The sequence below is a fragment of the Aedes aegypti genome, chromosome 1 (assembly GCF_002204515.2).
Source record: "Aedes aegypti strain LVP_AGWG chromosome 1, AaegL5.0 Primary Assembly, whole genome shotgun sequence".
NCBI classification, from domain to species: Eukaryota; Metazoa; Arthropoda; class Insecta; order Diptera; family Culicidae; genus Aedes; species Aedes aegypti.
This window is the reverse complement of record NC_035107.1, coordinates 24,962,908-24,981,329: the sequence shown is the minus strand read 5'-3', so window position 1 is coordinate 24,981,329 and position 18,422 is coordinate 24,962,908. Positions and strand designations below refer to the sequence as shown.

Sequence of the window (18,422 nt, the reverse complement as noted above, 5' to 3'; positions counted from 1 at the left end):
GCGTTTTTACATACGCAATGTATGTTAATACATAAGAATAAAAACAGTGAGCCGAAAAGTTGAGACGAAATTTAAGATTGTAACTCTGTGTGAGTCATAGAATTTTTGTTCCTCTTATGTCAGTGCTTGTGCACAAACAAGCTGTTCCAAATACGAAGAAAAGTATTTTTTTAGTATAGGTATCACCTACTATCAGACTCAAATGGACTGGTCACTCAGTATGAATGCCTAAAAATAGAGTCTCTAGTTGAGATACTAGTGGAGATTATTGGCTTCATGAAAAGTTGCAAATGCATGACCAATAACCATCCCGAAGATAATACGCGCGTACGGGAGCCCTTAGTAGTTGGTGAGATTTGGGGGAATATCTACAAGGACAACCAAAGTTGTATCAGTTTGTTGAGCCCCGAAACTGAGGAAGATGAAGGAGGAGATTGGCCTGCCGAACATCGTTCTTGAGGAGTGTTGAAGTAGGCGCATGTGCAAGAGCGATATTCAAGCATTAGGAGGAACCGTACGACATGGAATGCCTTAGCACCTGCAATGGTGGTGACTCTAAATTTCAATACAAACAATACATAATATTTCAAGGATTGTTTTATTTATCCCTGGCCACGATCACAGGGTTTGACGGTGCCAAAGTAGAAGGTGCACCATAATAATACCCGTCTGTGAAACATATCACCTTCCCAATACTTTGGCACACCTCCAACGGTTCATGATTTATCATGAAACGGCTGCATTCAGGCGGAGGATCTGTTAATATGTTTCGGCATATTATCAGATCCTCTTCGAACGGAGGGACCGCCAGGGCTCATTAGTTACTTATAAACCAGTGCTGGTTGTTTGATGTTTCAATTCGTTTACACGAGCTGTAGCATCCTTTGTACTAATCAGCAATGCACATTGGTTCCAAAGCCATATCTAGGAAGACAAAAATGATTGCGCCTAAACCGTCAATTTTGGATATATGGTGTCTTCGGCAAAGTTTCTCCATATTTTTCAGACATTTTTTTCAGAGATGTGAAATTAGGGTGGCCCACATGGTTTACGAGATCAGCACATAAACTTTTTTGCTGACGCATTTAGGACTACACAATGTTCTACAATGTTTTAGAACAACCAATTTGGAGCAACTTTGCCGAAGAACCCAAATTTCTATCTCTTATGGTTAGCGAGTTATGATTTTTTTAAACAAAAAAGTTAGGGTGGTACTGAAAAATCAGTTTTTTCTTGATAACTTTTTATACAATAATTTCTCGCAAAAACTTTGTTCCAAGCACTTTTAGAACTTTTGATTGCGCAACTTTTTGCCGAAAAAACTACTGTTCTATCTCTTATGGTTACAGAGTTATCAGAAATTTTCTTCGAAAAAATGGTTGTTTTCAAATGCCGATATCTCCGAAAGGCGCAAACGGATTTTGAATATTTTGTCGGCATTAGAAAGATTATTTCTTTCTCTGTTAATGGTGAAAAAACTGTGAAGATGTTTTTTGTTTGAAAAGATTGAATAAAAAATTGAAAGTAATATGTTTTTAACCGAAAATTGTCTATAACTTGAAAAATATTCGAGATAGCTCTTTGATGCCTTCAGCAAAAATGTGCAAAATTGAAAGTTCTGATAGTGCTTCATACAAAGTATTCATAAAAAATCAACGCTTACACATATATTCACCATAAACCGAATTTTGTATAATAAAGAAAGCGAAAAAAGAGATATTTGCTAGAACAATCGAACTAACGGTATGTATGTCATTTAAAATTGAATACACATGTATTGATATCGATCATAGTAAGCGGAATCTAAGGAGTTGAAAAAAGGAAAATTATTTGCTGAAGCAGTTTTCAAGTGATCAAGGCCCACCTTCTGATTCGTTACCTTAGACAGATATTTGGGATTTATATCTGGCTCTTGTTCAAGATTCATGCATTCTTCAACAAGCGAATGCTGCCCTGACTAATTCGTTGTGGCAGATTTATTGGATTTGATTAAATTGAATGGAATTAGTTGGATGCCCAGATAAAATAATTGCAGATACTTCTATATTTCTACGGGAAGATATCACGGGAAGTAAGGTTTTGGTAATTTGAAGGAATTCGTTTGTTATCGTTTGGGGTTGATAATATAATAAACGGAACCGGTGTTGAACGCATGACCTTCTGCTTAGTAAGCTGAAGCGGTAGCAATTTATAACCAACCACGGCATAGGTTAGCTGGACAAACATTATGTCACGTGAAATAACAAGACATCGTTTATAGATTAATGTTCCATGGATCACTGTTAAAACTGGTTCAGCAACTTACTTTCCCTAACTCCTAACATTTCGCTTACTGTGATCGATCTTATTTCATTACATATATTTTCAATTTTAAATGACTTTACATACAGTTATTCCGGTTGTTTCAGCAAATATATCTTTTTTCGCTTTCTTTACCATACAAAATTCGGTTTATGGTGAATATATCTTGATGCAATGATTTTTTATGAATACTTTGTATGAAGCACTTTCAGAACTTTCAATTTTGCACATTTTTGCTGAAGGCATCAAAGAGCTATCTCGAATATTTTCAAGTTATGGACAATTTTCGGTTGAAAAACATATTATTTTCAAAATTTTGTCAATCTTTTCAAACAAAAAACGTCCCCACAGTTTTTTTCACCATTAACAGAGAAAGAAATAATCTTTCTAATGCCGACAAAAGATTGAAAATCCGTTTGCGCCTTTCGGAGATATCGGCATTTGAAAACAACCATTTTTTCGAAGAAAATTTCTGATAACTCTGTAACCATAAGAGATATAACAGTAGTTTCTTCGGCAAAAAGTTGCGCAATCAAAAGTTCTAAAAGTGCTTGGAACAAAGTTTTTGCGAGAAATTATTGTATAAAAAGTTATCAAGAAAAAACTGATTTTTCAGTACCACCCTAACTTTTTTGTTTAAAAAAATCATAACTCGCTAACCATAAGAGATAGAAATTTGGGTTCTTCGGCAAAGTTGCTCCAAATTGGTTGTTCTAAAACATTGTAGAACATTGTGTAGTCTTAAATGCGTCAGCAAAAAAGTTTATGTGCTGATCTCGTAAACCATGTGGGCCACCCTAATTTCACATCTCTGAAAAAAATGTCTGAAAAATATGGAGAAACTTTGCCGAAGACACCATATACATATCTAAAATTGATGGTTTATGCGCAATCATTTTTGTCTTCCTAGATATGGCTTTGGGACCAATGTGCAATGGTGGTTAAGTTTCGAAGCCAACGTTTGATCAATCGTTTTATAATGCAACATAAGAATGGGTGTTTGGTGGAACGGTGCATTACACTCGTCGTTATTAAATTTAGTGATTGTGAAGGTGCTAATAGTGATTTTATAATTAAATCTATTGTGATGAAAATTTGAAAATTAAGGTGGAAGTGATTCTGATAGTTTTGTTAAAAATATGATAATAATGATGTGAACTCTACTAATTTAATAATGGCCATAATACATTTGCAATCATTTTTCTGAATATAAACTTAATTGCCTAGTTCTTCAAACGTGCATGATAAAAGTGTTAATACATAATGACAGCGAGTGCAGAAGAATGGATCGAAGTGATTTTTTTTAATGTAACTTTCTTGATCATAGTGCTAAATCGTAGTTTGAATAGTAATGACTCTACAGCCACAAAAATTATGATACATTTAAATTGAATATCTTTAAATTACTTAGTAATGCTAACAGATGGTAATGCTAACAGATTTATATTAAAATGGTGTGATATGAAAAGTGATATAATAGAAAGTATATCTGAAGTGTATTACGAAAGTTGATGAGTGATAATCGGTGATATACGTGATAGTGTCGAAAATAAAAGTGACGATAGTGAGTGATGAAATGAAATGGGAAATGAGGACCTTTTAATAAAACTATTTCGTTCTTCACTTTAACCACTCTAGTAGCATTTCAGGCCTTATCATAGTTTGATAGTAGTCTGAACTACTAGACTGCAAAACTACGACAAGGGCTGATTGCTGCTAGCGTACACAGTGACCATTTGAGCAACATTGCTTAGGAACGTCTGTGTGATGAACGCAATAGAGGCTTATAAAAGCAAATGCTGGGAAGGAGCTTAGGGCAGATTAAGAGTGCCAGTACTACCCCTATCGCTACCGACAAAAAAAAATAATATTTCAATGATTGTTTTATTTATAAATCATTATTACCAACAATAAAAACTGTTTCATTGTTTTTTGCTCAAGCGGATTTCCGTAGAAGTATAAATTTTTGAGAAAATCACTTGCTCTATGATCAACTATTAAAATTGCACTAAAACTTTAAAGGCACAAATCCCATGAAGAAAGCATCCTAAAATGCACTTTTTATTTTGGCTGTGCACTAGCAGAAAGCTTAAAATAAGAAGATCATAAACGTTTTTTTTCAGTTTTGTGCCTTTGAAAACCCTAGTAGGGGCACAGTTCGGCCATTGTGCCGGCCATATTTGAATTCCGAGATTTTTCACCTTAATTCGAATCTAGGTTGCGACTTCGCTTTTTAAATTGGTAGAAAATATTAAATATCTTAAGGATCCCAATTCTAAATTAGCTTGTACCAGTAGATGTGTTAAAGGGTGTCGTTATCTTCCAGATTCAGACACACGCGCTGAGTAAGTCGTACATTTTCCTAGTAAACTGTAACGTAAATGCAATACCTTCGATAGCTATTAAGGCTGCACGGGACGTCATCATAATCACCCTATCCATTTCAAGAAGCAAATCCCAAGAACCACACCATATATCGATGCGAAAATGTATCACTATGATTCTATATATGTAGTGCACAACCCGATAAATTTTCAGCTTCATCGGTTCACTAAAACTCGAGATTTGCTTCCACAAAGTTTTGATGATTATTGTTAGAGTGAGATGAAAGATAGGGAAAATAACACGGTCTCCCGTGTCCCCTTAATTCCCCTTTGTGTCTTAATTCCGAATGTTCAAGTCACGGTAATCACAACTGATCCCCAATCGTGCCTAATCCATTCCAGATAAACCCAATCACACCGGTCGATGTGTCGTCTCGTCCGTTGGCTCCGGCCAGCGCCAGTTTTGTATGGTGGACCGTGACCACCCGGACGGTACCAAACTGTTCGCTGCGATGCAGAGCATGAGCAGTGCCCGTATTACCCAGCTGCCCCCACCCGGTGAAGTTTTCGGAGTGTATCTGGAGGGTGCGCTATACCGCGCCGTCCGGAACAAACCCAGCATCCGAAGCTTCTCCCGGAAGGATTATATTCGCCTGTTGGATACCGGTGAGATCATTCCATACGATGGCGCCCTATCGATGTGTGCCCTTTCCGAGTACTACCGCCGAATTCCGGCCTTCGCCATCCGCTGTCTGTTGGTCAGCGTAATCGATGATCCCTTCTGTGAAGATTTCGACCGGTATCTGAAGAAAATGGTAAACTCCACCCTGCACTTCAAGGTAGTGTCCTCCGAGAAGCACATCCTATTCGTCGAGCTCAGCAAACATCCGATCCTGCTAAACGATCCATTCTCCACGCCATCCACGCCGGAATCGACCCCTCCCAAAGTGAAACCCACTCTGGCCAGGCGATGTCGGTCAGCACCCCTTAGCAGCTCACCTCCAAAACCGCCGCGTTCGACCATTTTTGCGGTTGATCCCGTCAGGCAGAACAACCCTTTCACCAGTATTCGTTTTCCCTCAGCGCTTACCGCTGGGAAACGGTACTGCCCGTTCGACGAGTCCAACTGCGCCACGGGAGCTCACAGCAAGAATGGCCACAAATCGCGGGAAACTGGCGAAGCTAAGCAGCGGATCGTTCCTCCGGTCGGGTCGCACCTGATGCTGATGCCGAAGTTCATCCGGGACGTTGGACACATCTGGTGCCACGTGGTCACGGCGGACTACGTCAATCCGGACTTCCGCGAGATGGAACTGCGGATGAACGATCCGGAGTACTCGAGGCAGTACCGGAAACTGCAGCAAAGGCCAAGTAGGTTTGAGGGTCAGGTCACCAGAACGGCAACCTCCTTTACAAGGGACGTTATATCGATGTTCTCCGATTGGGCTGAAATTTTTAAGGTTTGTTCTTTTATATAGAAAAGGTGTTTCGCCAATGACTTGAAATGGCTTAAATCGGCTTGAATGGGCTTAAAATAGCTTTAAACGTCTTAAAAAATCAAAATTCAAAATGGCTTAATATTGCTTAAGGCGGCTTTAAAAGGTTCTAAATTGCTTCGAACGGCTTAAAATGGCCTAAATTTTTTTTTTTTTTATCTTTATTAACGAGATTTTTAGCCCTGGGCTAGTTTCATCTCGGGACCAACGGCTTTACTTCCCTTCCGAAGGAAGTCGTCACTGAAATTTTTAGTGACTATCTCGGAGATGGGATTCGATCCCAGGTCCTCGGCGTGAGAGGTATGTGTTCTAACCATTACACCAGGTCCGTCCCCATGGCCTAAAATTGCTTAAAATGACTTGAAACGTCTTAAAACTACTCAACATTACTTTAAATGGATTAAAATCGCTCAAAATGGCTTTAACCTGAGACGAGACTTGCGGAGACGGTTTTCTTTTCTGCGATAGCTGAGTTATTTTCTTATTCCAATCCGTGTGTACATCAATCTTGCGCAAGCTTGAACATGGCCATCTCAGCAAAAAAAAAACTATTGCGTTTGCATCACACCGAAGTATAAACGGCGAAAAGTGGAAGCTATAAAAAACAAGTTAGCACGTTGTTTTTTGCAAGTATGAAATAAATTGAAAAAAACTGGTGAAAAACGGTGAAGAACGTTTGAAGTGTATGATTGAATAAAGACGAGTCCAACTTCGGACATTAATGAAGAAGGTTCACCTTCCGTGACCATCTTCAGAACTAAAGCAAAGTGTAATAATTACAAAGTGATGCATCACCGGTATTCATTCGTAGTCCTTCTCCACCATTAGGCAAAACCACGATATGGCGACCGTGACAGGACCTACAGTCTTCATAGTTATCGAAAAAGTGAAGTTGGTGTAACAGTGAGCAAAAATGTGCCATTAATCGGTAACCAAAAAAATACTCGTCATGACCGATAATTGGCGGCCTTCAGGCAAAGTGCCGTGTGTGGTACTGATTATTGGACTTGTACTAATGGCATTAATGTGTAAAATAGTAATCAGGGTGTCTACTCGTTTAGCGAAATGAAATTCCCTGATATTTCCAGGTTTTTCCAGGTTTTATAAAAATAATTCCAGGTTCAATTTTATATATCTAAAACAAATTAATGACAAATTTTAAAGTGTGTTCGATTTAATAACTATTTATACACTTCTAAACATTATGCAAAGCATGCTGAAATGGAACAGTTTTATATCCAATATTACAATATGAAGGTGATAACAATACCAAAGCCACGTTTTATTCAAAGGAATCGTGTTTGCCAATGATGATGTCTTTTATTTAGTATGTAAGAGCTCTGTGAACTGAACAAGTGCATCGGTATGTTTCTTTTTGAAAGTATTTTTAGTACAGATTATGTACCATTTATTTCCATCGGTCGTTTGGATAACTAAGACAGCTTCATGGGCGCAAAATTAACCCTATTTGGATATTTGGCAATATTTTACAATAAATATTAAGTTTGCCGATGTATTAGCAAGTTATCATACAGTTATGACCTGCAAAAAAAAAAAACAAATTCTTTAAAACATCTCAAATTGAATCGATCGTGTTAATGATCATCTGCTACATATTTAAGTAGATAACCTATTTAAATTAACAAAAATAATTCGTAAAACTTTTGGATCCCGGATCCATTTTTTATTTTGGATAATAGAAACACGGATTATCAAGCCGCTGGGTAATCGCGTTCGACCGTATAACATTTAACTGTATGAATAAATTATATTCACACATTTAACTGTATGAATAATTTATAGATGTTTACATTTCATTCGAAAAAGTTCTAAATTAATCATGATTGTTACGAAATTTCGAATTTAAAGTTGTTCAAATTCCAGTTTACTTTTTAAATTTTTTTTCTGAAATTAAATATTTTGAGTGAGTGAGTTTCTTGAAAGTATGAAATTTAGAAACCTCTTTCCAGGAAAAAAGAGATTAAAATGAAATAATGAAAAAGAGATCAAACAGTAATCAAAAAACGAAACCTAACAGGAACCAGGACAAAATAGTTTAATCCGACCAGACATTTATCTGAAAATATTTTTAAAACTTTTTTTTTCAAATAATTTTTCGCGACATTACGACGACATACCAGCACATCTGGTATATGCCAGTGAAGGACAAACATTAATTGATGTTTTACGACGACATTACGAGAGGGATGGATTGATATCTATATTTAAAATATTCACTCTCCAAAAATTTTCCTAAGGAATTCTTCCAAAAATTTTGTTTTGGATATCTCAAAATAGAACCAGGATTTTTCCATTACATTATCACAAAAAATACCTCAAGACTTTCACCAGAAACTCCTTCACATATTATTTCAGATATTTTTTTTTTTGAAAAAGCCCTTAGTCCTCGAGGATTTTATCCGGTGATTCTCCAATCAGTTTTTCTAGAACATCCTCCACAACTCCCGTTTCAAACATGTTGTAATATTCAACCGGAAACTTCTCTAGATGCCTCCAAGGATTTCTCAGGATTTTCTACAAAATTGTTCTTCAGAATTTTTATAAGATTTTGACTACAAATTTCTCTGAGGATACCTTCAGGAATTACTTCCGAGATTGCTCCTAGGATTTCTCCGGAAATTCCTCTATTAATTCAAAGAAATTTCTCAAGGAATTTTTCAAAACTTTTTTCTCAAGCATTCTATTAAGAGTTTTCACCAAGGAAATTTGAATGTAATTTCCCAGAAAGCTGAGAAATTTTTGAGAAAATTCGTGACGTATTCCTACAGCAAATTTACGGGTATCTCTGTTACAGTTATTTATGTAATTTCTTAGGTCACCCTTGATCAAAGAGGATTTTCTTACTCTTGAAAAACTTTTAGAAGCTTTCCAATATTATTGCTACTATAATAAAAAAAAGAAAAATCATAATAGCTCGCAGGATATTGCACAGGATCTACTGGAACACAGGACGAAATTACTAGAAAATTGTGTAGGAATAACCATTCCTACAATCGAGGGATTTCGTAGAAAAAAATTGCTGAGGTGTTAAATTGTGTGGAACCTTAAATGAACTTTTCAAAATTCCATGGGGATTTTTTAAGAAATTCATTGAAAAATGTTTGGATGAACTGCAGTAATCTTTGGATGAAATGCTGGAGAAATTCCTAGAAAAATACTCTAAAGAAACTTAACAATGAACCAAAGGTCGAATTGAGGGAATTATTTGAAATGTTCTTAATATATTCACTCGAATAACCTCTCGATGAGCTTTTGGATCTTTTCTTTGGAATAACCGTAGATGAAATGGCGTTGAAATTCTTGCCGAGAGAAACTTTGGATATCTCTAAGATTAACGACTGTAGAATTCGGTTGGATAGTTAGTGAAAAAATATCTGGAGGAAGTCCTAGGATAGTCTTTGTTCAAAGTACTGCCTGAGAAAAATTCCTAGAGGTGGTAACGTTGAAATATTCAAGGATTGCCTGGAGCAAATTATGGAGGAACTCCTGTAAGCATCCTATGAAAAAAAAGCTGAAGGAATTTCTTGAAGAATTCCTGATAAAATCTCTGGAAAAACCACTAGGATATTTTCTTAGGCTGTTCTCGAGAAATACGAAAAAAAAATTTGCATCTCAGTAATTTGCAAGCAAAATAACGAAAAAAAGAGACTTTATAGACTACTTTGGTTAAAATAGAGACTGCAGACACCTTTTATCAAAAATAGAGACTTTTTAGAGACTTGCATAAGAATGGTATCTAAAAAGAAACCTGCTACTAGCCCTAGATATGTTAATCCTTGATCGAATTAATTTAGATACATTAAAAACATCAATCATGTTTTGATAAGCTGATAAAATTTTATACTCGAATAGATTCTCACTCATTCAGCTCATAAAGTGCTTGGAGAGCGGCGCAGCCGAATTTTTTTTCGAATGAAGATAGTTTTCTTAACGATAGCTCTGGGTTATAACGCAAAAATGCCTCAAAATAATTTCCCTGATTGTGATCGTAATTCCCTGAGAATTCCAGGTTTTTTCCAGGTTGAATAAAATTCCCTGATAATTCCAGGTTTTCCAGGTTTTTCCAGGTAGTAGACACCCTGGTAATGCAATTAATAATCGAGCAGAAAGAATTGACTGATAAGGCTAAATTCGCCCATTTGTTTGCTCGTTGGTAAGCAAGAAGAATTACGTTCGCGTAAGAAAGTGAAGCGAAGAACATTGCCAGAGAAAACATTACCTTCCACAACCTGTAACCGACACAGTTAAAGTGCGATTCCATTGCCCGGCCTCGTTCGAAAAAAGTGCCACCTAAACGAACGAAATGGGAGATACGGAAAGTAACGACCGAAACACACACGTTAAACAGTTAGGTGACCAGCAAGTCACTATTATTGAAAATCAGCAAATTAGCACACAGCTTCATAACCAGCACGATATAAAACTGTGGATAATTTTATTTATAACTTTTTTGCAAAAAGTGAAGTGTTAAAGTTCATTTGTAGTTTTATAACGAGTGCCTTATTAACATTAAAATTAGTGAAAATGATGTGGAAATGCTGTAAGAAGCAAACTCTTAAAGCATTAAGCACCGCTAATAAAGTGCAAAACGTTTGAACATTGAACCGAATCATTTAAATTAGCTGTTGCAATCGCTATAGCGAATGTGGTAGAGTGTGAAAATCGTAATGTCATCGCGAAGTGCGCGAAAGTTAACAATATCGTCAAATTCAACCACACTGCGCTTATGGATAGCGTCACATCATTGCGAATCAAAGGCATCAACAAAGCAGAGTCCCCCGCACAACCCACGGTAGAGCCGTTGAGTGGTAGAACGATTAACTGTAAACCCGCTACTGTTGCTGATACGGCTGTTGTTGATCCAGGATTGAGCGCATCAAACTACACATACCTACAAAGTAATGGAGTGGATAATTATAATCAAAGGTTAGTAGAAATAGGTAGTGTTAAGTAATATGTTGTAAATTTGTAAAATGCGTTTGACGTAGTATAAATCATTGTGTTAAAGGTGTTAAATTGCAAATGTGTAAAACCGGTAATCTTTGAACAAAGTGTGTAATGGTTTTTCGTGTTTTAAAATTCAATGGATGAAGATATCGATCCATTAATTGAAAAACTTTCCAATATTTTGAGAAATCTAAAAAAGTTTCCAAACCGAAAATATCTAAAGAGTACTTTGCAAGCTAAAGCAAGTGAAAGCCGACAAATTTATGACAATCTTATAGAATTATTTCAATTAATTGATGAAACAAGACAAAGATTTTTAACCAAAGCTGTACGTGATATTTACACCCAGATTAAAATTTTTATTGATACCAGGCTTGATACAGGTATTCATCTGTTGAAGTTTAAACAAGTAGCACAAGTAGTACTTGCAACGGAAATTCTAAAAAAAGGCAGTCGAAAAGTTACCATGGCAAATAATATGGAAATTGTGAAGCTTATTGCTACGCTTTTGCCTCAATTCAATGGCAATGCAGATAAGCTTGAAGGTACGACCGCCGCCTTGAGAGCTATTGATACGATGGTAAACGATAATAATAGAGCTATCGCCATTCAGGTGATACTCTCAAGATTGGAAGGCAAAGCACGATCAGCTGTTAATGCTGCTCCTGCAACTGTCAACGAGATCATTACAAGTTTGGAACAGAGATGCAGAATTACGCAGTCTCCTGAAGCTGTAGTTGCAAAATTGAACGCAACTAGACAGACTTCCACTATCGTAGATTTTACTGACAAAATTGAAAAACTCGCATTGGAGTTGGAAAAAACTTATATAACAGAAAACGTTCCATTAGCATCCGCAACCAGGTTAGCATCTAAAGCTGCCGTAAAAGCGTTGACCAATGGAGTAAAGAGCTCCGAAATCCAACTAATACTTAAAGCCGGACAATTTGAAAACCTTACTTCTGCAATCACCAAGGTAACTGAATTGGAGGCTGATCAAAGTCAACAGGAACAAGTTTTCTGGACCAATGGCCACCAACCACGTTATCAACCACGTCCAACCTTTTCAAATCACCAGGCTAGGATGATAACTTCTACTTATCGAGGTAGAAGATCAACTTATAGGGGACGAAACACAAATACTGCGAATCGTTTCCAGTATCAGCCACGACCGCAAACAAACAATTTCCCTGATAGAAACCACAGTCATCAATCAAATAACCGAGGTAGAAGAGGTACGAATTCTCGTGTGTATGTTGCACAGGAAAATTCTAGTCGACAACAATCAACAAACCAATCAAACCAACAACAAGTGACAAACAATCCTTTTTTAGAGGTACAGTACGGGCGTACTCAATAAGAATTTCAGCATCAAATTTTGTCTTGCTCAAAACTGATCTGTCAGACACTCAGTGTACATTTATTGTAGACTGTGGTTCTGATATACCAGTGATCAAAGCGAAATGTGTTAAGCCCACCAAAACATACTTCCCAAACCAAGATTGTAATATAGTAGGTATAGGTGAAGGTACAATAACCTCTCTAGATAGTACCAAAAGTACAATAAATATTAGTGAACATATGATAGATCAAATTTTTCACATAGTTGAAAACGACTTTCCAATACCGACAGATGGTATAATAGGAAGAGATTTTTTTGTAAATAATCGTTGTACAATAGATTATGATTTATGGTTGCTTAATATCAGTATAAGTAACGAAGTTTTTACCATTCCCATAGAAGATAACGTAGATGGAAAATTTATTATACCTGGAAGATGTGAAATGGTGAAAAGAATTGACGTTCCAGATAATGAAGAAGATGAACTGCTTGTTTGCTCACAAGAAGTTCAGCATGGAATTTTTATAGGAAATTCCATTATAAATAAGAAAAATCCTTACGTAAAATTTATTAATACATTAAATGAGCATGTAGTAGTAAAACCCTTCAAACCTACTTTAGAACAACTAAGTTGTTATAAAATAATGAACGTCTCAAATTCGAACATTAAGCATAGTGATAGGATTGAAGAATTAATTACTAAAGTGAAAATTGGGAATATTTCACATAAAACTCAGAAAAATCTTTACAAATTGATGATGAACTATAATGATATATTTCATATATCAGAGGATACCCGAGCAAAGATGGATAACTGGATGATATCAACATGATAACAACTTTTATTATCGCTGTTATCATTTTGATATTTTGTTATCAATGATAACCGAATGATAACAACATTTGTTATCATTGTATCAGTGACAGACATTTTTGATAACAGGTTGATAACAAAACATGTTATCACACATCTTTCCTATAACATTTTTATAAAGCGTGTGTTATTAACCCCTCTACCGGCAGCTTTATTTTTTACCGCAAAATTCATATTAAAATCGTTATAACTTTTTTGTTTTTTTTTAATATTTTTGCACTATTTTTTCACAAGTTCTCAAAAAACTCTTCTAGTTTCAGGATCTGTGTCGATATTTATCATTGGTCATCTGGTTTTGAAGATATTCCAAAATTCCTTGGGGGACCGACCTGTAACCAGAAACCATCGTTGATTTCTTAGGCTACAGAATTTTAATCGTATTCGGATATTCACTTTTCGGAACAATACATTAATGAGAGTATGTTGTGAAAAAATGAAGCAATTTGGTGCACCCGTCTTTAAGTAATGAGCATTTAGGTTTCTGGAACCACGCTGGCCAAATAAAGATCTTAAAAACTTCAAAAAACATCATATCGTAATTTTCAGATATCTCCAAGAATTCTTGATTGATTTGTATGATTTTTTCAGAGTAGCTCCTTATTACCTGGCATAATATAGCCCACATTTTATTTTTTTGATAAATTGATCAAAAAGAAAATGGCCGCCAAAGACATTTTATATGTAAAATTTCGGTCCCCCAAGGAACATCGAAATATCTTTAAAACCAGATCACCAATGATTAATATCGACACGGATTCCTAAACAAGAAGAGTTGTTTGTGAACTTGTGAAAAAATGGTGCAAAAATATTGAAAAACAAAAAAGTTATAACGATTTGATTATCTATTTTGAGGTAAAAAATGAAGCTGCCGGTAGAGGGGTTAAACAAAGTTGACTTTTCGTCATATATAGTTTTGTAAAATTATTTGAAGCGTAAGTTTATTCCAAAACACTCATCTCTCAATTTTTTTCTTTGATTTAAGACCATAAAATTCAAAAATATTTGATGATGCGAATTGAGTTATCAACTTGAACTCAGTGATAACACAATTTGCTATTGCTTTGTTATTCGACGAACAAATTTGAGTTCTCATTTTTGTTATGTTGGCTGTTAATTCAGCCAAGGTGATAACAAAATCAGTTATCAAACGATGATAACCAGGTAACAAGACTTGTTATTATTTTGTTATTCAACTCTGCTCGGGTAGGCTAACAGCAAATAATTTTTACGAACAATCAATTGAATTAATTGACAATACCTCCGTTTACATTCCTAACTACAAACAGATTCATTCCCAACAAACTGAAATAAATAGCCAAGTTAAGAAAATGCTCGATGATGGTATCATTGAACCATCTGTTTCGCATTTTAACTCACCCATATTATTAGTACCAAAGAAATCTGACTCTGGTAAAAAATGGCGTCTAGTTATAGATTTTCGTCAATTGAACAGAAAAATCTTACCCGATAAATTTCCACTGCCAAGGATTGAAACCATCCTTGATCAACTGGGTAGAGCACGCTATTTTACTGCATTAGATTTAATGTCTAGATTTCACCAGATACCTTTGGAAAATAATTCAAAAAAGTATACTGCTTTTTCCACTAGCGATGGTCATTATCAATATACAAGATTACCCTTTGGACTAAATATTTCTCCTAATAGTTTTCAAAGGATGATGACTATCGCAATGGCTGGACTATCACCGGAATGTGCATTTATTTACGTAGATGATATTATTGTGATAGGCTGTTCAGAAAATCATCATCTTAGAAATCTAGAAAATGTCTTCGAACGTTTAAGAATGTACAATTTAAAATTAAATCCTGAAAAATGTGTTTTTTTTTTCAAAAGTGAAGTCACATATTTAGGTCACAAAATTTCAGACAAAGGTATAACACCTGATGATCATCGAAAAATATCCAGCACCACAAAATGCTGATGAAGTTTAGAAGATTCGTCGCGTTTGGTAACTATTATAGGAAATTCATTCAAAATTTTGCTTTAATAGCACGACCGTTAAATAAATTGTTACGAAAAGATGTAAATTTTTTATGGATATCAGAATGTCAGGAGTCATTTGAAAATTTGAAGAAAAAACTACTTTCACCTCAAATTTTACAATTTACCGACTTTTCGAAAGATTTTACTTTAACCACTGATGCTTCATCCTTCGCATGTGGTGCAGTTCAAAACCACAATGGAAAAGATCTACCTATAGCTAGTAGAACTTTTACAAAAGGTGAAGAGAACAAAGCTGTAATTGAAAAAGAATTAGCTGCTATACAATGGTCTATAAATTACTTTAAATCATATTTATATGGACGTAAATTCAAAATTTGTACAGACCACAGACCATTAGTTTATTTGTTTGGAATGAAAAATCCAACTTCTAAACTAACCAGAATCCGATTGGATCTTGAAGAATTCGATTTTACAATTGAATATATGGCAGGAAAAGAAAACATAGTCGCTGATGCTTTATCACGAATAAAGTTGAATTTCGATGATTTAAAATCCATGTTCGTTTTAACTAGAAGCATGGTCAAAGAACAAGACAACAGTCACCTTGCAGCCTGATCAACTCAAGATGTATGACTCGTTGTCAAATGAGGAGGTTAGAGGTATTCCAAAGCTTGAAATCGAAGTTATAAAAAGAAACAAGAAATTCGTACAATGTGTAGTATATATTATGAATAAAAACTACAAGAAGTCTCTTCTATTAGTAGGAGAGTACAGAATTTGTCTCCAAGAACCTGTCGCATTAGAGTACATGGTTCGAGATATTGAAATAGCTGCTGAAAATAAAAGCATGCACAAAATAGGTCTTGATGTTAACACAACGTTTATGGAATTATTAGACGTCGATATATTGAAGAAACTTGCAAGCGAAATACTCAAAAAACTAAACATCGTACTATTTGAACGACCAAAAATAATTATTGATTCCCATATGATTTCCGAGATTCTCGAGAAAAACCATAACACACCAACCGGAGGTCATATAGGACAGAACAAATTATATAAAAAACTTAGGAAAGAATATGAATGGAAGCAAATGAAACGAACAATCGCAGAGTTCGTAAGAAAATGTAACGCGTGTAAAATGAATAAAAACCAGCAAAAAACTTGTGAAAAATTTGTTAAAACAACTACACCACTTAAACCATTTGAAATTATAAGTATAGATACCGTTGGACCATTTGTCAAAACAATAAACAACAATAGATACGCAGTCACAATACAATGTGATCTTAGTAAATACATAGTCATTATTCCAACACCAAATAAAGAAGCACATGCAATCGCAAAAGCAATAGTTGAACATTTGGAATTACAATAAAGGCAATAAGAACAGATTTAGGGACAGAATATAAAAACGAATTATTTACAAAAATAAACAAATTTTTTTAAATTAATCATATCACCTCAACAGCATATCATCCCCAAACAATTGGCTCACTGGAAAGGAATCATACATGTTTAAACGAATATTTAAGAATCTTTTCCAATGAACACAGAAATGATTGAGATGAATGGACAAATTATTATTGTTTCTCTTATAATACAACGCCAAATTTCTCAACAAATTATACACCTTTTGAATTAGTATTTGGCAGATCAGAAAAAAATAATAAGGAACTATTTTCAACAAAAATAAATCCAATTTATAACGTAGATGATTACAATCAAGAATTTCAACACAGATTAAAAATTGTTTACAACAGAGCTAAAGACTATTTGGAACAAACAAAATTGCAAACGATACAAAATAGAAAAAAAGTGTAAAACCGATTGAAATAATAGTAGGAGATAAAGTAGGATTGACACTCGAAAATAGAAAAAAAATTAGATGCTTTATATCCAGGACCATACATTGTTAAAAATATTATAGACCCAAATGTTACTATAGAAAATATACTTACAAACCAAATTGTACACAAAAATCGACTAATAAAAATTTAAGACAAAAAGTACTTGGTCATAGAATGATATAACATCATTCTCCTAAAAGGGGAAGGTGTTGAGTAATGTATTCAATATTAGTAGATGAATTGATCAAATTCATAGGAAGTCAAAGTGATGCATCACCGGTATTCATTCGTAGTCATTCTCCACCATTAGGCAAAACCACGATAACCAGGTGTTAGACGTCTCGTTCAACTCCTCTGGTCTCAGCTTCCTCGCGTAGCCTTTTTCGATATAATCTTTAATCTTCTGGCAATACTGTTCGGCAAACTTCGGGTCTTCATCCATTTTTCTCTCCATGATGGTTAGCCGGCGGAGCGCTTGCGGCTTGCTGTCGGAAAACGAAAAGTTGTTGTAACGATACACCTGGCCAACCTCGAAACGGTCGTTTCAACGTGCGATTCATGATGTCCAAAGCTCTCTCATCTTCTTCGGACATCGTTGGACCTTGTCTGATTCCACAATCTTCGACTTTATACTGTTGTTTGATCAATTCAGTCAACTCCAAATCTTAATTGTTATCACAGAGGAAAACGTGAAACTGTTCAGCAACTTGCACTGTCCCGGGTTCAATTTCTCTATGGATTGTCCAACCGAGATGGCAGCGCGTTAGTTGTAATCCTCGCACTGAATACTGCACAGTTTTCAAAGGAACGATCAAACCAGCGTTGTTTGATCCAATTAGCATTTTTGGAGAAGCATTTTGCAAAACGGACAATTTTTCCTCACCAAGAAGTGGATACAAACTCATTATCTTTGCGATGTCGAAGTCCACACTTGGTAGATTCAAATTTTTGATAGTTCTTACATTGTCCATTTCGTACCATTTGGCTTGATCGCTTGGTCCAGCAATTTGGAATGATAGCATCATCGACTCTGAATCGTTGTGTGTAATTCCATTTGTCCAACGGTATGTTACAGGGGATACTGGACCACGTAGATCCAATTTTTCAGCCAAATTCGAGTCGATCATGGAGGTGGATGATCCTTCGCCGAACAGAGCGAACACGTCCTGTACTCTGCCTTGACTGCGAATTCGAACCTTACCAACACGTAGCAGCGTTCTTTCGTTTCGTCCGTTGACATGACAAAGGTCCTCAGCTTGCTTCTTCTCAAACGTGTTAACTGGCTTCTTGTACTCTTCATC

General features: G+C 35.6%; 1 protein-coding gene across 1 annotated transcript in view; it reads left to right on the top strand.

The window, feature by feature from the left end:
• LOC5570125 overlaps positions 1 to 18,422 on the top strand; it is a 72,374-nt gene that overhangs the window by 45,802 nt on the left and 8,150 nt on the right. The window contains exon 2 of the mRNA XM_021839186.1: positions 5,028 to 5,996. Within this exon, the coding sequence (XP_021694878.1) occupies positions 5,028 to 5,996 (969 nt within the window). The remainder of the gene's footprint in view (positions 1 to 5,027; positions 5,997 to 18,422) is intronic.